The sequence below is a fragment of the Cajanus cajan genome, chromosome 1 (assembly GCF_000230855.2).
Source record: "Cajanus cajan strain Asha chromosome 1, NIPB_CcT2T_4, whole genome shotgun sequence".
Lineage (NCBI taxonomy): Eukaryota > Viridiplantae > Streptophyta > Magnoliopsida > Fabales > Fabaceae > Cajanus > Cajanus cajan.
Genome location: NC_138517.1, coordinates 22,022,140 through 22,043,506, shown reverse-complemented (window position 1 = coordinate 22,043,506; position 21,367 = coordinate 22,022,140). Strand labels below are relative to the sequence as shown.

The following is a 21,367-nucleotide window of genomic DNA, read 5'->3' as shown; positions in this document are numbered from 1 at the left end:
TTCAGGAAAGTCCAAAAACTTCACGGCCGATACAAAATCCACCAGAGATTTTTTACTTGTATACCGAGAGTATACACTACCAACCTCACCGTGCACCCACGAATATCCGGGAGTTGATATTGGAGGGAACACTCTTGATGATTCTCCACCCCGACTAGGTTGCTCATCGGAATCTACAGCCGATGCCGACTCATTCCCGCTTTGCGACCGACCGGACCCCGAAACCGACTCTGTGGAATCGTCCCTATTTGAAGCTGAAGCCGACGCTACCTCCTGGTGCGGCGTCGTCCTTAACCTAGATACCTCTTCGTCCCCAGAGGAGTCAACATGAACAATGTCCGGGTTAGACATTACGTACCTGATGATTGAACTTGACCAATTGCTGTTGAGTACTCAAAACGCTCTCAGATATCTTCGGCTCGGAGCAGCTAGTAAGTTTGCGTGTGGCAATCCTTCCTCCTACACACCTATTTATAGGCGTTCTTAATAGGCAACTGAAGAGACACCCCCTCGTGCCTACCGTTGGATCATTTAGATCCAACGGTCTAGGGCGCGCAACTCTTCATATCCCACCATAACTTCCCGCGTACGCCATCAAATACCCAACGATTACAACTCTTCATATCCCACCATCAGTTGTAACCCTTAGCTTCTTCTTCACGACACCGACTGAAAAATTCTCTTTTTATTTCATTAACCTTTCGCGTCACTTCGTTCCTCAAAGGCTGGGGGGCTTGTGTACCGGAGAGACCGTATCGGTCACGTGGGCCAACACGTGCCATTTCGTCAGACACCCATGCATAGCCACGAACAAGCATCACTGTCAACGTCGGCTCGGCATGAGGCCGAGAACCGACATCAGTCTGGTTAATGCAAATGGACCATCACCATTCATCGAGTCGGCTCGGTCAGGTACCGTGCCGACATAGAACATACCGGAAGTATACAGGCTGCCGTATACGGACTAGACGGTTCAGTCATTTGCCGTTCCGACTAGTATTGATTAGCCGGCTCGGCCTCTTGCCGAAGGGTTAAGCAAGTCATAACAAGTAATCACAATCAAGAAAGGTAAGTACATGATTAAAGCCTAAACGACCAATTAGTACCGTATTACCTAATTTGGTAAATATCTGAGAGGGCCCATCACGCTCAGGCCCATGTCAGATGCTATAAATAGGTCACACGTAACAAGGTATGTCACTGTTCATTCATTACCCTAGAAAATCGTGCCCACACTGACTTAAGCATCGGAGTATCTTTTGCAGATACCTCCCCCTCCGAAGAATCCACCTAAAGCTCTCGTTCGGTCCTCATATTCCCCTGAAGATTACGAGTGTACCCTCAGACAGGTACACTTTGTCTTCATTAAGAACAAGGTGGCATGTATTCAGGAGGTGGAACCATACTAGTTTGCAAGGTACCTCCATCTCTCACAATGAGAACAGTATCCATACCCCAACTAGTGTGCCTCTCAAGATGACAATGCATGTACCATACTCCTGTAAGCAAACTTAATGAGTGATATTTGATCAAATTATTGTTTGAAAGTAAATAACAATTCCACTATATATGTGCGTGCGCATGTGAAAATATTTACCTGGATTGTTTGCAACAAATCTTATGGCAAGCCATCCACTCTTGGGAAGACCAATGGTATTAACTTCTGGTGGATCAATCAAATTGTAGGATTCTGGGTCGGTTACATTGTTGAAATTTCCTGTCCCCACTCCCACCACAAAGAAGCTAAAACCATGAAGGTGCATGGCATGATTCTCAGCAGTAAGAACAATAGTTCCTTGCCATACAAGTTCAACAACCTCATTATAGTCAAACATTAGCACCCTGGTTCCTGTGCTTGGGATTAGAGTATTGCTTCCCGTATCTCCTGTGAAGTTGAAAAAGAAAGGTGGTTGATCCGGGAAGTTCTCACTGAAAACTCCTGAAATCTTCCTGCATGTACATGCAAAGATCAATTACATACGTGTTCAACGTTTACATGCCCTAAAGGAAATTGTGGGATTCTAAATGAAAGTAGGAAGAATGCTAGTGACATTCTCTCTAACATATTCTTTATTATTAATTAAAATTTATTAAAAATCACAAACTTCATGAGTACCACATTTTATTTAATGAGTTTTTCTTCTGATTTAGTAGTAAGATCCACTAAAATATGAAAATTTCAACCAATTACAGACAATATTAGTTAAAAAGTGTTAGACACGCTAACATTTCTCATGAAAGTATATACCAGTAGTATGCTTGAAGTATATCAATCTGTGGGATCTGAAAACTTATGTTGTTTAAGCTTGAAGCCAGTCTTGTTCCATTAGGTCCTAAACAACTTGCATTTAGATTTTGACAAGGTAATTCATTCATGGATACTGTCATATAAATTTTTCTAGTCACATTTGTTGGCACATTAGCAGGGTGATCATGGCTTGCTAAACCCCTCAAACTCTTGGTAAAATCAAATACTGTTCCAGAATCATTCACTGCAGGAAGCATAGGCATGGGAATGGATGATGGTGTGTAATTCCCACTATATTGCAGAATAGCTGTTGTGGTGGAATTGTCATACATAGCAATGCCATCATAGAAAGGAGTAGCAGCAATGTAGTAGAGACTCTTTGGCTGGTTTGCTGTGACCAACACATCCATTGCTTGTCCTGGGGTTATCATTATGAAATTGGTGTTTAAGGGCTTTGTGTAGGAAGCATCAATGCCTACAACTGTGAGGTTGTGATTGGCAACCCCAAAGAAAAGTTCTTCGTTCATTGCTGCATTAATTATGCGGAAAAGATATGTCTTTCCATAGTCAACTAAAAAGCGATATGTCGTTTCTGCATAACAAAGCAATGTTAATGATCAAAGTCGTGAAACATATATAATACCAAAGACAATAATTACTTAGAACAACTTAATCTTATAAAAAATATATATATATTTCTCTAAGAAAAGACCTAACAATCTAACTGTTAATTAACTATCATTATTTTTGTACCTGTCTGAGGGTACACTCGTAATCTTCAGGGGAATATGAGGACCGAACGAGAGCTTTAGGTGGATTCTTCGGAGGGGGAGGTATCTGCAAAAGATACTCCGATGCTTAAGTCAGTGTGGGCACGATTTTCTAGGGTAATGAATGAACAGTGACATACCTTGTTACGTGTGACCTATTTATAGCATCTGACATGGGCCTGAGCGTGATGGGCCCTCTCAGATATTTACCAAATTAGGTAATACGGTACTAATTGGTCGTTTAGGCTTTAATCATGTACTTACCTTTCTTGATTGTGATTACTTGTTATGACTTGCTTAACCCTTCGGCAAGAGGCCGAGCCGGCTAATCAATACTAGTCGGAACGGCAAATGACTGAACCGTCTAGTCCGTATACAGCAGCCTGTATACTTCCGGTATGTTCTATGTCGGCACGGTACCTGACCGAGCCGACTCGATGAATGGTGATGGTCCATTTGCATTAACCAGACTGATGTCGGTTCTCGGCCTCATGCCGAGCCGACGTTGACAGTGATGCTTGTTCGTGGCTATGCATGGGTGTCTGACGAAATGGCACGTGTTGGCCCACGTGACCGATACGGTCTCTCCGGTACACAAGCCCCCCAGCCTTTGAGGAACGAAGTGACGCGAAAGGTTAATGAAATAAAAAGAGAATTTTTCAGTCGGTGTCGTGAAGAAGAAGCTAAGGGTTACAACTGATGGTGGGATATGAAGAGTTGTAACCGTTGGGTATTTGATGGCGTACGCGGGAAGTTATGGTGGGATATGAAGAGTTGCGCGCCCTAGACCGTTGGATCTAAATGATCCAACGGTAGGCACGAGGGGGTGTCTCTTCAGTTGCCTATTAAGAACGCCTATAAATAGGTGTGTAGGAGGAAGGATTGCCACACGCAAACTTACTAGCTGCTCCGAGCCGAAGATATCTGAGAGCGTTTTGAGTACTCAACAGCAATTGGTCAAGTTCAATCATCAGGTACGTAATGTCTAACCCGGACATTGTTCATGTTGACTCCTCTGGGGACGAAGAGGTATCTAGGTTAAGGACGACGCCGCACCAGGAGGTAGCGTCGGCTTCAGCTTCAAATAGGGACGATTCCACAGAGTCGGTTTCGGGGTCCGGTCGGTCGCAAAGCGGGAATGAGTCGGCATCGGCTGTAGATTCCGATGAGCAACCTAGTCGGGGTGGAGAATCATCAAGAGTGTTCCCTCCAATATCAACTCCCGGATATTCGTGGGTGCACGGTGAGGTTGGTAGTGTATACTCTCGGTATACAAGTAAAAAATCTCTGGTGGATTTTGTATCGGCCGTGAAGTTTTTGGACTTTCCTGAAGATGAGGAGCCTTCGGCCATCTTCTTTCAACCATGCCGAGGCGACGGGGTGTCCAATCCTGATTTTGTTTATTTGAGTCAGGGGACTTCTAAATACCCCTTTTTCTATGTGTATGATTATATGTTCCGGGATTTGAAGATATCTCTCCCATTTGACGATTACTTTATGGGTATACTTCGGCTTTTGAATGTGGCGCCGAGTCAACTTCACCCGAACACCTGGGCCGCTATGCAAGGGTTCAGGCATTTGTGTCTGGGTCTCGGTCTTTCTCCTACTCCACATCTATTTCTGCACTTCTATACTTCTCGGCCGACGAGGAAGGCCAAGTGGCTGTCTTTGATTCGCCACAGTGATTGTCTACTACAACCTTTCACCACCTCCTACAAAAAATTTAAAGTGGGATTTATGAAGGTGATGATTCGGCCGGAACCAGGGAATAAGTATTTCTTTGACGCTGAGGGAAATCCACTATTTCCCTTCTACTGGACCCGGAAGCCGCGCAAGTATGACACGGTTTCCAAGTCACGCATGTCCCCAGAGGAGAGAGGAAGTCTTGATTTGTTAAACAAGTTGCCTCGGCCCTTACCATGCCGTCCTCTTGTCCGATTGTTTGATTCGGCCGATGTGGTCGAAGAATTGATCGGTATAGTACTTTTCCTACTTGTTTGAATTCAAGTGTTATCATTGATTTTGACTAATGATGTGCAGGTATAATGGCGGGTCATGACGATTTGGATATCCGCAACTTGCTTCGGAACCAACTTGCGTCGAACACCGCGAATAGGCCTGCGCCGGCCGCGCGCGTGAATCAACCAGCTGGTCAAGGTAGTGGGGTCGGACCCACGTCTCGGCCGAAGAAGACCACCCGGCCCCATCCTGAAAAAAGAAGGCCTGACTCTAGGGCCGAGGAGGAGAGTCGCCGGGCAAAACAGCGCCGAGTGGTTAGCCCCCCTGTTCCCGAAAGCTTGTCGGCACCAAGTTTCTTGGCTGGCAATGTTAACGCTCAGGATTTCCTGAGTCAAGACCTGACCTCCGAGGTAGGGCAGGGGCTGCTGAGCCGAATGAGTTCGGCGCAGAAATGGAGCTTCTTTTGTGAGTTCCAAGTGCGCGCTGTGGCCATGGCACAGAGTATTGTCATGCAGCCGAACGGTGAGGCGGATGAGTTGCGCAAACAGCTAGCTGAGCAGGAGAAGTCTCTTCAAGAGACACTGGCTGCTTTGACCGACGCCCAGACGGCTAGTAGCAAGTATCAGTCCGAGATGGATCGCCGAGGAAGAACCGCTGATGACTTGGCCTTAAAGGTACAGCGTCTCGAACTTGCTCTGAAGGGCGAGACTGATAAGGTGACAGCTCTGAGCAAGGAGCTGGATGCTGAAAAGGCTGCCTTTGGTGCTTATCAGGAGAAGGCGCGCGCCAAGGTTCTCAGTCAGCATCAGGTCGGTTTTGCTCAAGCTGCTCGGCAGGCTTGCTACTTCGGTGACTTTCCCCCTGACTTCCACCTGGACATGACAAAAGATTTTTTCCAAGGGAAGTTAGTGGATATGACCTCCATTCCACCTGATCAGGAAGCCGACGAGGAGGCTCCGGTTCGGCCAGTTGGGCCAAACGAAGAGGAGACTCTGAACGAGGAGGCTGCACCTGAGGATGGTCCAGTTCAGGGGGAGGCAGAAGTAGCGTCTTAAATGTTTCTTTTGTATTATGGGGCCGATAGCGCCTATTGATAATGTACCTTTCTTTTTTTAATGAAATTTCTCCGTCCTTTATGTTATAACTGGCGTGAACTCTTGTGGTGATTAACAACTTAATTTGCATGAGCCGTCTCCTTGGTCGAGAGATATCTCGGGAAGGAAGACTTGAATAATTTAATTAAAGCCACATCCTTGGCCGAGAGACATCTCGGGAGGGAAGACTTGAATAATTTAATTAAAGCCACATCCTTGGCCGAGAGACATCTCGGGAGGGAAGACTTGAATAATTAATTAAAGCCACATCCTTGGCCGAGAGACATCTCGGGAGGGAAGACTTGAATAATTTAATTAAAGCCACATCCTTGGCCGAGAGACATCTCGGGAGGGAAGACTTGAATAATTTAATTAAAGCCACATCCTTGGCCGAGAGACATCTCGGGAGGGAAGACTTGAATAATTAATTAAAGCCACATCCTTGGCCGAGAGACGTCTCGGGAGGGAAGACTTGAATAATTTAATTAAAGCATGAGTGATTGAATCGTGTTGTTATTGATAAATGGATGTCTCGTTAAAAACCTTGCCGGCCAAAACCTCTTTTCACTATTTTTTAAGAGGGAAAAAGACCGGTTCAAGGAAAAGAGTGCACCCTTACAACGCTTACAAGTTTGTGAAAATAGGCAACTAGCTATAGTAAGTCTTCAAGTGCGTAGAGTTCCATGTCCGAGGAACGACCTTGCCGGACAACTCTTCTAACTTGTACGCTCCATTGTTGAGGACATGCCGTATCCGGAAAGGGCCGTCCCAGTTAGCTGATAGCTTTCCTTCTGAAGAGTTGCGTCTGGCTGACCCGGTTGCTCTCCATACAAGATTACCTTCGTGAAATGTTCTCGGCTTAACACTTGAATTGAAACGGCGTGTCATGCGTTGTTTACATGCCTCGGCCACAATCTGTGCTTTTTCCCGTGCTTCATCGAGGACATCGAGCTCGGCTCGGAGCGAAGCATTGTTGGACTCCTCATGGAAGTGCTGTCTTCGGAATGATGGCTCTCCGACTTCAACCGGGATCATGGCGTCTGCGCCGTAAGTCAGGCGAAAGGGTGTCTCTTTTGTTGTTGATTGTGGTGTACATCGATACGCCCAAAGGACCTCTGGCAACTCTTCGGCCCATGCCCCTTTTGCCGAACCGAGCCGTTTCTTTAATTCGGTGAGGATAACCTTATTGGCTGCTTCGGCCTGGCCGTTCGACTGGGGGTGTTCAACTGATGTAAACTTATGCCGGATGCCAAGGTTTTCAAGGAAAGAGTTGAACTTTTTGTCCGCGAATTGTAAGCCGTTATCCGAGATGATGGCATATGGGATGCCGAAACGGGTAACTATGTTCTTCCAGACAAATTTCTGGACATTAGCGGCGGAGATGCAGGCAAGCGGCTCGGCCTCAATCCACTTTGTGAAGTAATCGACAGCTACGAGGAGAAACTTAACTTGTCCCTTCGCCACCGGAAATGGGCCGAGTACATCAATGCCCCATAAAGTAAACGGCCATGGAGAGCTGATGCTATGCAGTTCAGCAGCTGAAGCATGGATGAGGTTCCCGTATTTTTGGCACTGAACACATTTTTTGACAAAGTCGGCGCAGTCCCCCTTCAGAGTTGGCCAATAATAACCGGCCCGCAAGACTTTAGCTGCTAAGGTTCGTCCTCCGGAATGGGAGCCACAAATACCCTCATGGACTTCCCTCATCACGTAATCTGCTTGGTGACTTTCTATGCATTTGAGCAGCGGGGTGGAGAACCCCCGTCTGTAGAGGTCCTCGGCTATCATGGAGTACCGAGCCGCCTGTGTTCGCAACTTCTTAGCTTCCATCGGGTCGGCTGGTACTGCGCCGTTAGTGATATAGTTCCGAATGGGTGTGGTCCATGAGGGTGATTCATCTATTGCCATGCACTCGGTTGTTACGCTTGGGGAGGGAACTTCAAGATGAATAGTGGTGCGCAGCTGTCCCGGCTTCCGGCTGCTGGCGAGCCGAGCTAACTGATCCGCTCGTTCATTATTGCTACGCAAAACATGGCGAACCTGAACCTCACTGAATTCATCCTTCAATTTTTGGAATAGATGATAGTATTGTAATAAGTTCGCATCTTTAACTTGGAAATTATCATTGACCTGCTCGGCCACTATCTTTGAGTCGGTCCAGCATATGACTCGCTTCACATCCATCTCGGTTGCCAACCGCATCCCAGCTAGTAGGGCCTCGTATTCCGCTTGGTTATTGGAGGCACGAAAACCGAACCGGAGGGACTGCTCAATTGTGACGCCTGAGGGACTAGCCAGTATCACTCCTGCTCCGCTGCCTTGGGCGTTAGAAGACCCATCGACATGCAAGGTCCATGATTCGTCTTCAAAACACCCCGAAGGGGTAAGCTCGTTAACAAAATCAGCCAAGTGCTGCGACTTGATTGGACCTCTCGGCTCAAAGGACAAATCGAACTCTGACAACTCGACCGACCATGCCATCATTCGGCCGGCAATCTCTGGTTTTCTTAATACTTTTGCCACTGGACAATCGGTCCGAACAATTATCTTGTGGCTATGAAAGTATTGTCTCAGTCGACGAGCAGTGTAGATGAGTCCTAAGGCTACCTTTTCAATTAACTGGTATCGTCGTTCGGCCTCCTGCAAAGTCTGACTGATGAAATACACTAGTTGTTGCTCTTCTCGGTTTTCTTGTATTAGCGCAGCGCTAATTGAGCTGTCGGAAACCGCTAAGTATATAATCATGTCAACGTTGGCAACTGGTTTGGAAAGGACCGGGGGTGTACTAAGGCGCTGCTTGAAATGTTGGAATGATGTTTCACACTCCTGGGTCCACTGGAATCGCTCGGTCTTCTTGAGCAGGAGGAGGATGGGTCTAGCTATCTCAGCTAGGCAAGGAAGAAAGCGGGAGAGCGAAGTGAGCCGGCCTGCCAACTTCTGAACTTCTTTCAGGGTACTTGGGCTTTTCATGCTTAGAATGGCTTGGCACTTGTCAGGATTTGCTTCAATGCCGCGACTGGACAACATAAACCCTAAGAACTTGCCGCCTGAGACCCCGAATACGCACTTGTCGGGGTTGAGTCTCATCTGATGTTGGCGAAGCGCGTGAAACACTTCGGCCAAGTCATGCGTATGTGCCGATTCATCACTTGATTTTACCACCATATCATCAACATATACTTCCATGCTTCGGCCGATCTGGTTGTGGAAGATTTTATTCATCAAACGCTGATATGTGGCCCCGGCATTTTTTAATCCGAACGGCATCACCCGGTAACAGTAATTGGCTGTTTCGGTGATGAATGCCGTTTTTTCTTCGTCTTGGGGGTGCATCCGGATCTGGTTGTATCCCGAGTAAGCATCCAGAAAAGACAAGAATTTGTGGCCGGATGCCCCATCGACGAGCCGATCGATGTTCGGGAGTGGGTAGGCGTCTTTTGGGCATGCTTTATTTAAATTGGTATAATCGGTGCACATACGCCATTTCCCATTTGACTTTCTAACCATGACCACGTTAGCCAGCCAAGTCGTGTAGTGCACCTCTCGGATAAACTGAGCGTCTAGCAACTTGGTCACCTCTGCTTCGATGGCGGTTTTTCTTTCTTCCCCCGTTTTTCGGCGCCGTTGAGCAATCGGCCTAGCCTCTTTGCTAACGGAGAGCTTGTGGCACAGGAAATTGGGGTCAATGCCAGGCATATCAGATGGGTGCCAGGCGAACAAGTCTCTATTCTCGAGGACCACACGCTGAATGGCTAGGCGCTCCCCTTCGGTTAAATAGGTTCCCAAGTAAGTAACTTGGGATTGTGCCGTTCCTACTTGGAAGGGTTGTTTGTCTTCAATGGGCTCTACCCTCTCCTCCTGATCGATTCGTGGATCGAGGTCGATGGCCGACTGCTGCGAAACCGAGTGCACCCTTCTCGGTTCGGTTGGCTCCTCCATTCTCGGCAACCTTAAGCTACTAAAATAACATTCGCGCGCCGTTTTTTGGTCAGCGTGTATGGTGACGATTCGTCCGGACTCAGCCGGGAACTTCATGGCCAGATGAGGAGTGGAGACAATGGCTCCGAGCCGATTCAAGGACGGTCGTCCTAGCAGAATATTATAAGATGTGTTGGCGTGCACCACTACATACTTGACTGGGATATCGCGGTGATCAGCTTCATCAAATCCGAACCGTGTGGACAGCTTGATATACCCCTTTGTCTTCACTCGCTCACCAGAGAACCCCACCAGTGGCTCGTTGTAGGGGACCAATTCGGATTCTGGAATACCCAACTGTTTGAACGTGTTCCAGTACAAGATATCTGCCGAGCTTCCCTGATCTACCAACGTTTTACGCACAATGCAGTTATGGATTTCTACACTGATTACCATTGGGTCATCTTGCTCCGGATCAATGCCTTTGAAATCGGCTTCGGTAAAGGTGATAGTAGGTAATTGCCGACGGACTGTTTCAACGGCGTGAACATGCCGAACGGCCCGTAGATGCCTCCGTTGCGATGAGGAAGATGAGCCACCACCAGCAAATCCACCTGCAATGGTATTGATGACTCGCCGAGGCTGTGACGAGGGTTCGACATCTCGTCTTTCTCTGGACCGGCTCCGTTCTCTATACTGACGTGGTTCCATTCTCCTTTGCTCAGGGTCGTGCCGTCTTGACCGGTCGGCGTGCCGAGTTGTGTGCGGTCGGTCGATGAAACCCTGTAGCTGGCCCTGTTTGATTAGGTCTTCGATCTTGTCTTTTAAAGCCGCACATTCTTCTGTCGAATGCCCTCGATTGCGGTGGTAGCGGCAAGATTTTGTTGTGTCGGCCCTGGGGGGGGTAGAAGCTCGTTTTGGAACGGCCAACACGTCCGAGGCCAGCGCTTGTTCGAGTATGGCTGCTCTGTTGGTGTTAAGTGGTGTGTATTGGGAATACCTCGGCCCACGAGGGGGTCTCTCCCGAGGTACCAATTCTTTCGGGCGACCTCGGAAATTATTCTCGACTGGCCTTTCAGGCTTTGCCGCGACTTCTGCTCTAGCTTGGTTGCGGAACTCAGCTAGCTCCTCCATTTGCATATACTTATCGGCTCGTCGCCGAAGGTCATCCATGTCGGATGGTGGCTTCTTGCAAATACTGTTGGCGAAGGGACCTGGCTTCAAGGCGGTAGTCAGATGATGCAGGGCGACGGCCGGGTTTAGGTCTCGGATTTCCAATGCCGCCTTGTTGAATCGGCTCATGAATGTCCGAAGGGATTCCTTTTTCTCCTGACGAATGCTTACCAGAGCCAACGAGGTCAGTTGGTGAGGCCTACTGGTAGCAAACTGAATTGTGAATTGGGAGGCCAATGTACTAAACGAATCAATTGAGTTGGCCGGAAGCCGAGTGAACCAACTCAGAGCTCGTCCTTTTAGCGATGTTGGGAAAATTCGACAAAGGGCGGCATCATCGGTTGTGCTTAAGGTGACTTGAGTCAAGAACACATCTACGTGTTCATCGGGATCAGTGGTCCCATCGTACTTGTCGAGAGGCAACGACTTCCAATGATCAAGAAGCGCGGTCTGCATGATATTTGATGTGAAGGGATGCCGATGTGCTCCGGCCGGCATCGGCAGTATCGGCCTACTAGCTGAAGCATGAGCGGCTGGGGTGGCAATAGAGGTGTGGTTGGCAGGGGTGTGGTGTCCGTGTGAATGAAACGACCCCTGAGTATGGGTCGTCTCGGATGGTTTCCATGTGGGATCTCGGTATTGGTTTTTCAGGGCAGCATTCTCTTCTCTCAATGCAGCCATTTCGGCGGCATCTCTCTCTCGCTGCTGTTTCATGGCAATCATTTCCTCTTTCATTTGTCGTACCACATCGGTCAAGTTTGTCTCCTCTACCGTTTCGGCCCCGGACTGATGCTCCTCCTCGGACTGGTGTTCAGCGTTAGTCTTCCTTGTCTTCACCATGACGTCGAAACTGTTGAATACGTCTTTCTCGAGAGCTATCGGTTCGGCCCCACGGTGGGCGCCAAAATGTACCTGTCTGAGGGTACACTCGTAATCTTCAGGGGAATATGAGGACCGAACGAGAGCTTTAGGTGGATTCTTCGGAGGGGGAGGTATCTGCAAAAGATACTCCGATGCTTAAGTCAGTGTGGGCACGATTTTCTAGGGTAATGAATGAACAGTGACATACCTTGTTACGTGTGACCTATTTATAGCATCTGACATGGGCCTGAGCGTGATGGGCCCTCTCAGATATTTACCAAATTAGGTAATACGGTACTAATTGGTCGTTTAGGCTTTAATCATGTACTTACCTTTCTTGATTGTGATTACTTGTTATGACTTGCTTAACCCTTCGGCAAGAGGCCGAGCCGGCTAATCAATACTAGTCGGAACGGCAAATGACTGAACCGTCTAGTCCGTATACGGCAGCCTGTATACTTCCGGTATGTTCTATGTCGGCACGGTACCTGACCGAGCCGACTCGATGAATGGTGATGGTCCATTTGCATTAACCAGACTGATGTCGGTTCTCGGCCTCATGCCGAGCCGACGTTGACAGTGATGCTTGTTCGTGGCTATGCATGGGTGTCTGACGAAATGGCACGTGTTGGCCCACGTGACCGATACGGTCTCTCCGGTACAATTTTTTTTTAAGGACAACCACCATTAATTGTTAGAAATACAACAATAACACTTTCTTATCTCATTATATAGGTAAGGTTAACTATATATGGATCATAGGATGCCATTAGGCCATGGTTAAATATCAAATCCTCATAAATATTATTTACTTAGAGACCCTTTTAACAATTTTCTCTATTCTTCTTCCTGGTTTCCTTCTATATTTTTTACGTGACAAAAAACTGTACAATGTAGTGTTTCCAATATAGCCTTTTTTAGTTTTTCATGCCGGCTTGTGCATTCTGTGTTTCAAAACCAAAGGGCACTTGTGTAAAGGGGAAGTATTAGGGTTATAATAAAAAAAAAACAAAAACTTTAAAAATACTCATTCAGTCCATATACTGTCAAGAACTTTACTTTTTATAGTTGATTTAGTCAAAAACATTTTATTTTAGTTTCTAAGCATATTATTTTTGTTTTTTTTAATTTTTATAATTTTATAAACTTTACTTTTTAATTTATATCATAAATAGATAATAGGATTAAAAAATTATGTGTGTATAAATATATATAAATGAAAATAAATTATTTTTAAATATAAATACTAAAAAGTAAAATTTATGAAATTATTAAGACTATATCGATACTTAATCTGAAAAAAAAAATAAAAAAAATCATTCATATATCTTTAGTTAATAGCTAAGCTTTTGTGGTGTGTATATATATATATATATATATATATATATATATATATATATATATATATATATATATATATATATATATATATATATATATATATATATATATATATATATATATATATATATATATATATATATATATATATATATATATATATATATATATATATATGAGGAGGGTTCAAACGACACCGGTGTAACTTTAACTAAGTGTTACACCGCTCAATAACTTTATATTAAATGTGAATTTTGTAAATCCAACCATTAGATTGAAAGTTCATATCTCTTAGATCATATATATCAAATTTTATATTAATCTAAGATGATTTGATACTTCATTCTCATAAAACAAAATTGACGTAATATATACATTTCAAAATATACTAAAATATGAACATTTTGATTACTTTCAAGTTGTTGTTCAATTTTAACAAAATTTGACATATATGATCTAAGAGATATGAACTTTCCATCTAACGGTTGGATTTACAAAATTCACATTAAATATAAAGTTATTGAGCGGTGTAACACTTAGTAAAAGTTACACCGGTGTCGTTTGAACCCTCCTATATATATATATATATATATATATATATATATATATATATATATATATATTACAATACAAATAAAGTTTCACATGATTAAAATATGAAGAAAAATAAAAAAAATTATAAAATACATACATACTCTATTAGTAAGAAGTCTTTTAAGTAATAACCAAAAAATAAAGTCAAAGGATATAAATTCAAAATGAATAATATCTTGTAAAAATAAGTTTACAAAATATCTCTAATAAAATAATAAAATATAATCATCCTCTTGATAATTGATATATATATATATCAAACAAATACACTAACAAAAATATCATACACCGCTTTAATAAATATATCCCAAAAAACAAGTACAAAGACATAACCCTTCAATATGTTCAAGACCATGGTTTTAAATTGCGGACCGCAACACGTGTTGCGGCCGCAATATTGTTGTTGCGGCCTTATCCGCAACGGCATCGGACCGCAATTGCGATGATACTGAAAATCACACATTTTTTCGCAACGTAACGGTGTTGCGTCCGCAACACATCTGCAATGTACCGCAATACATCCGCAATACGATAAATTGATACTATAATTTTAAAATAAATTAAATTATTCATTAAAATAATAGAATATTTTAAAAAAAAAGGAATTAAAATGTATAAATCCTTAAAAATAAAATATATATTGATAATTATAAATTTTTTATATTTAGTGAAAATAATTAATAATCTCACACCACAACAGACGCAATCCGCATCGCAATACCCGCAATACCCGCAACCACAGTAACTGCAACCGCGACCGCAACCGCAATTTAAAACCATGTTCAAGACATTAACCATTAATGTACCTCTTGAGCAATTATACAAGTCACCAGGTTGGCCATTGATGGTGTAAGCATCTGATGCATTGGGCTCGCCACCATTTGCCAGGGCTGAATTGATGATCTGCATCACATCTCCCTTATACCACTCTCCTAAAAGAACACCAAAAGCACAAGAGGTTGTGTGTGATTGAACATATATAGGAAATTTAAATGGAATTTTCATTACACAATTACCAACCAATGATAAGAATTTCTTGTCCATAAGGTTCAGGGAAAGGATATGAAGTTCCATTGGCAGGTAAAATGAGAATGGCACCATGGACAGTGGCACGAGTCCAACTGCTGTGTGCATGCCACCAAAGAGTTCCTTCTTCCAATGTAAAGGCCACCTTCTGGGTGAAACTTGTTCCAGGTGGAATTGGGCATTGTGTTATGTTCTCAGGTCCATCTGACCAAGGGTCTCTTGGTTCCCTCACACCATGCCTGTAAAAGTGTTTCAACTTTTCAAGACTTACTATTTTTGATGCATTCACACCCTTCATGAGTTATATTTCATTAATTTTCTTTATTTATAAACCAATGCAATTTTTAGTTGAGAGTTAGAATTAATCATTCGAGATATATGAGATTCTTTGGCTGAAAGTTACATTGCGTCTGATAGGTGGAAAAATTATTACATGATGCAAGACCAACCAATATTTCTTGTTACTTGTTATTAATGATTAAATAAATCGATGGTAGCTATGTGAGGTAAGATATAAGAGAGGAATATCTCGCATAATTTTTCTTTATTTGTATTAAAGATATTCTTAACGATAATAAAATGGGTCAATTCATTTCACCATGATATGATATGTTGAAAAGGTGGTTAAATTATATGAAACTTTTAATTGGTCAATTCATTTCACTATGATATGATATGTTAAAAAGGTGGTTAAATTATATGAAACTTTTAACTTGTCTAGTTTATCAACAAGTTGATGAGTCAACTCATTTAATAATTACAAAATTCTTTTCTTATTTACTTTATATATAATGTTTGTGTGTCTAAGAGTTTTACACGGCTATCATATTGTATGATAATTTATTAATTTTATAATAATTGTGTAAAAAGTTATATCAATAGTAATTTTTTATTGGTTAACTATTTTACACTGCGTTCATTAAATCCATATATACACTATAATACCAAACATAATTTCAAAAGGATCAAAATTTATAATATTATTTTATTTAAAACTTAAGTGATACCCTACTATAAAGTAAAGTAATACAATATAAGAAAAGTTATAAAAATAAAAATGGGTTGACAAGTGAATCTACTCCAAACATTTTTTGACAAATCAAGGTAGATTGGTGGGTTAAAAATCTCAACTTTATGCAAAAATAAAAGATAGGTTTGACAAGTTGGCCCATTAGACTCAATCCATTGACTTTGGCACATACACAAATAGAGGGAGGAAGCCAAATGATAGAAAAGAGAGACAGAGAGGGAGAAGTAACCAGTGAATAGTGACCCCATATCTTCCTTGATTGTGGACAGTAACGAAAGCTGTATCTCCTTTCTGAACACGAATGGTTGGCCCTGGAAAACTATCATTTACAGTCAGTATGCTTTTCGTGCTGCACAACTTTGTGAAATTCTTTTCCTTCAGCTGCATGCAACAATCACCCACAATGAAAAATATCATACTCAATTATCATTCATTTCTTCTTCTAAAGCCACTTTAGTAATGGGGAGAGGGGTAACAACAACTTTAATTAGTTATCATTGTAATTAGTATAGAAATGACAATAATGTTATGTGATGTATTAATTATATAAGAAAAGTAAGACAATGTCTTATGGGTTACAAATAAATATTATCTCCTTCCTTTATGATGGCAAGGATAATATTATATCACTAGAACTCGATGTGATGAAAATTTTGAAGGCATACAACGAAATCATAATAATGAACGTTGGCCTGGCTCTTGCAGACAACCAGAAACCCCAAAATGACTAGTAGAACTCTATGATTCTCTAAGATCATGTTATTGGCTGCAAGTAGAAGATGATAACTTGATAAGTGCTGTTTTACTTGTTTGGTATTCATGTGGCCTAATTGAAGTTTTTATATAGGGTAAGTTCATGAACATTAGTGGTTCTGATGATCTTTCACTATGTATAGTACACAATTAAATATACATATTGTTTAGGTGCCTCTACTCTCATTTGAAAATGATGTCAGTTTTTTTTTATAAATAGCACCTAAAGTAGGGTGATTCTTCAATTAGACATACACGAAGCTAAAACATGAATGTTACGTTTGTCTAAAGTTGGGTGATTATTAATGTTACCACCTCATCGAAATCATCGAGTTCAGACTCAATTGGAATTAATCAGTTTTTGAAATTTGGGTATGATGATAGTAGATCACTACTAAAATTTTATTTTATTACATGCAACTTTTCATGTGAATTTTGTATTAAAATTCGCAGCAAACATTATTTTTATAGATTTTTTTTGCGAAATTTTATAATACCTTCGTGGATAATATGTTTTTGCGAATTTTAAAATTTGCAAGAAATTTTCCTGCAAAATTTCTTGCGAAAAAAATTCGTAGGAAAGTTTCTTGCAAAAAAGATTCGCAAGAAACTTTCCTGCGAATTTTTTCGCAAGAAATTTTGCAAGAATATTTTTTACGAAAAAATTAAATAAATTACTACAAATCATCCGAAGCATTTGTTTCCACACCTCCAACATGTAATACATAATCTTTTAAACTTTAAGATTGTAGATTATAAGTTTAACACTCAAGCATACAAATCAACTTTTAAGATAAGTATTGCCCCCAACTTATATACTCTTTAATTATTTTATTTTCAATCGAGGTGAGACTTGAAATTTTTTTAAAATATTAATTAGATCATGTCTTTAAAAAAATTATTGATTCATTATATTGAACAAAAAAAATTATATTATTATAAATTATTTTAACTCTTAAAATATTTAACATTCTAAAAAAATTAGTCTTTTATTAAATAATTTTATTTTTAAAACTATCATTAAATTAAAACTCATCATCATCAATTTATACATTTAATTAAAATAAATATTTAATTTAATATTTTAAATTAAAATTAATTTTATGAAATATTTATAAATAATTTAGTAATATAATATTTTATTAAGTAAATACTTTTAATTAAAATTTTATAAATTATCATTAAATTAAAACACATTATCATTAATTTATCATATTTATAAAATTTTATATATTTAATTTAATTAAATTAAAATTAAAATTAAAATTAATTATAATGATATATTTATAAATAATTTAGTAAAATAACATTTTTTAATTAAAATATTTTAATTATTAAACTTATAAATTTAAAAAAAAATTGATTTTTCTTGAGGATTAAAATTGGCAGGAAAATCTGCAGGAAATGTTACCTGCGAAATTTTTCTACCACTTAGTAAACATTACTTGCCAATTTATTTTTACAAGAAAATCTGCTAGAAATAAAATAAAATTCTTACAATATTTTTTGCAAATTTTTACCATGAAAAAAAAATTCTATGATCATTAAAATTGTAGTAAAAATTACAAAAATTTCTTGTAGATTATTTTTCATAAAAAATTTATAAGAAATATCTATAAATTATTTTCACAAATAAATTTGTAAAAACAATTGTGAAATTATTATTACAAGAAAATTCACAAAAAGTTTCTGCGAATATTTTGTAGGAAAATTCGCAGAAAAATGACACTTTTTTAATAGTGAATATTTCATTTCCTACATTAGGTTAACTAATTACTTTATTGTCTCTCCTATTCATGTTCTTGATAAAAAAAATAAAAAAAAATTCTTGCTACAACAATAATTACTAATGTTTGTCCACATGATATGCGTAAAAAAAAATGATAAGTCACAACTGGGTAAGTTACAAATAAGAATGGAAATTGGTTAGATGTTAGATAAGGATTATGACTTGGTCTAATTAAAGTTTAAGTTTAAAATGAGTTATTTAATAAAAATGTTATATTTTTAAAATATTTGATTTGAAAAATCTGTTAATTAGGTTTAAAAGGTCATTCTATTTAATTATATAATATAATAAAAATAATATACATATTACATTATTACGAATATAATTAAATAAATAAATTTGTAATATAAAAAAATATTATCCATATTTTTATCATTTCAATTATACTTAAACGTTATATAATATTTGTTTGTATGAAATTAAAAAATATAAAATAAAAACTCTTTTAGTCGCATATTTGCATGCTCTTTTCCTTTATTTTCATATTTGACTATTTAAAATATTTTAAATGAGATATATGAGACATTCAGAAAGTATTTCTTTTGGATAAGACTCCCTGATCGTACATAAGTATGTATGTATGAGTTATCCATTTTACGTTAATTCTTTTATTTTTTTAAATTTAAATTTCAATAATAATGGAGTAAATCATTTTTTTATTACTCAAATTAAAAAAAAACACATATATTTTAAAATAGATTTGTTGACTTATTTAAACTAAAATTTATTAATTAACTAATTAATGTAAAATATTTTTAAACCAACTAATAGGTCAAATCAAACTTTTAAAAAGATTAGACTAAATCTATAAATATAAATATATATATATATATATATATATATATATATATATATATATATACTAGACTTGTGCCTGTGCGTTGCACGGAAAATAAATTATTATAGTAATAAATTTTATTTTAATAATTAATATATATAAAATTGTGAAAATTAATTGAACTCAACGCAGCATGAAGAAAAATATTTGAATATACGAATAAAATGACAATGATAAACAATTGAAAACATGATAATATGAAGTATTAGGAAAACTAAATTATATTGTGTCTCAGCTTCAAAAACATCAACATCTACAATATGAGTTAATGCATTAACCTGAAGAAGAAAAAAATCTTATAATTAACTTATAAGAGTTGTAATATTAAAATGCTATAAAGATGTAGCAATTCAAATAGAAATGAAACAAAATTAAATTTTTACCTTATACAGTAATTATGTAATGACTCATGAACACATCATCATGGAAAATAAACTTGGTGAAATGCCTGAAAAATAGGTAAAATTAGAACTAAAGTAGACATGTTTTCCTTTTATAATGTTATTCTAAAAAAAATGCAAGTTACCTATGTCAGAGTTTGAAAGACTTCTTTATAAACTACATTAGTAATAGATGTTGAACCATTTACCTCATCAGCACAAATAAGAATTTTCAGACCATTGCGAGATGTGACTCGAGATATTGCGACATATAATTGGCCATGTGAGTAAACAGGTTGTGGAAGATAGATGGCAACATGCTTCAATAATTGTCCTTGACTTTTATTTATTGTCATGACAAAGAAGATATTTATTAGAATTTGAAAGGAATTCTCTTATATGATAGAATTAAGGACAATCGAGGAATAAAAACCTTTTGTCCAATATTGCTTCCTGATATCACTTTTTCCTCCAAAACATATTTACCCAACTGAGTTATGATAAGTCTAGTTCTATTACACAACTCGGAAGATTGGTCTATATTTCTCAACAACATTATCAGAACACCAACTTTCAAATTCACCTCATGATTTGGAAGTCTGGAAGCAATGATAATATCAAGGAATTCAGGGATATAAACATCATTAGGTGTACCTAATTGCCCTTCAGTAGAACATGTAACACAAAGAGAATCTAGGGTTTGCTAGATTGTAACCTTTTGCACTCTCTTAGAATACCACATCATTGCTCCACATTCTTGGCACTCGCAAGTAGGATAACCAAAATATGAAAAAAAAACCTCTTCATCCACCAAAATCATCTCCAAGGAATTTGTTTGCAATGGATTCTTAAACTCTGGCAGCCTCCACAATCTTATTATATGAACTCTTATCTTCCAATCAATTTTCTCTGCTGCAATGTCCTTTAGTAATGTAAACCTCTGAGTCATGTCCTCTAAAAAGAAAATGAAAGTAAAAAGGAAAAAACTTTTAATAATATATTCACTATACATCAATATTGAAACAACCAAGCTTTAATATTAAAACTTCATACAGGCTTACCTAAAAATGGTTTTCCTATTATTGATAGAGAAAGTGTGACTCCTCATATTAGAAGTACAAAAGTACCCAAATTAGAAAGTGGACAATGTATATATGGAGAGAGTATTTTTAGAAATAGAGAGTATGATGGAATAGGATAATCAAAATGAAGTTTTGAAAAGAAAAATCCTTAAAAATTAGAAGATAATTGAGATCAATTGGCATTGAAAAACTACAACCAATACATAGATATCTGATATGAAATAAGGCTGAGGAATAATATTGCTAGCTGTCGGATATGAGTTGGTTATGTGTGTCCCATTTTTAAGGAAATTGTTAGATTCAATTTTGGGAGTTAGATATAAAGAGCTACTAAACAATTAGAGAGACATTTTTTGTTGTATCTAGATCTCCTTTCTTGTAAACTCTCAAATACACAATAAACTCTTCGAAACCTTTTCTCTTATAATGTTCCCTGTTTCATCTCTGTTCTTCGAATTATATTTGAATTCCTAGAACTAAGAAATATTATAACAATTGGTATCATCCAGGA

General features: G+C 39.1%; 1 protein-coding gene and 1 pseudogene across 1 annotated transcript; both read right to left on the bottom strand.

The window, feature by feature from the left end:
- Window positions 1-941: 941 nt before the first annotated feature.
- On the bottom strand, window positions 942-16,824 carry LOC109794589 (laccase-14). Its single transcript, XM_083076559.1, has 7 exons — window positions 16,680-16,824; window positions 16,244-16,395; window positions 14,979-15,223; window positions 14,765-14,890; window positions 2,249-2,840; window positions 1,598-1,950; window positions 942-1,499 (listed from the first exon to the last, which is right to left on the bottom strand). The coding sequence occupies exons 1-7, from the start codon at window positions 16,770-16,772 to the stop codon at window positions 1,366-1,368; spliced, it is 1,695 nt and encodes a 564-aa protein (XP_082932685.1). The 5' UTR covers window positions 16,773-16,824; the 3' UTR covers window positions 942-1,365.
- Window positions 16,825-19,860: 3,036 nt separating this feature from the next.
- Window positions 19,861-20,723, bottom strand: LOC145952796 (uncharacterized; annotated as a pseudogene).
- Between the last annotated feature and the right edge of the window lie 644 nt (window positions 20,724-21,367).

Bases quoted from the DNA above. Each gene is read 5' to 3' on its own strand.
- LOC109794589 (XM_083076559.1), bottom strand. From the start codon at position 16,772: ATGATCTTAGAGAATCATAGAGTTCTACTAGTCATTTTGGGGTTTCTG. The intron at 16,396-16,679 runs GTATGCCTTCAA...TGTTGCATGCAG, and splicing joins TTCATTATTATGATTTCGTT to CTGAAGGAAAAGAATTTCAC. The intron at 1,951-2,248 runs GTATATACTTTC...ATGTACATGCAG, and splicing joins ATACTTCAAGCATACTACTG to GAAGATTTCAGGAGTTTTCA.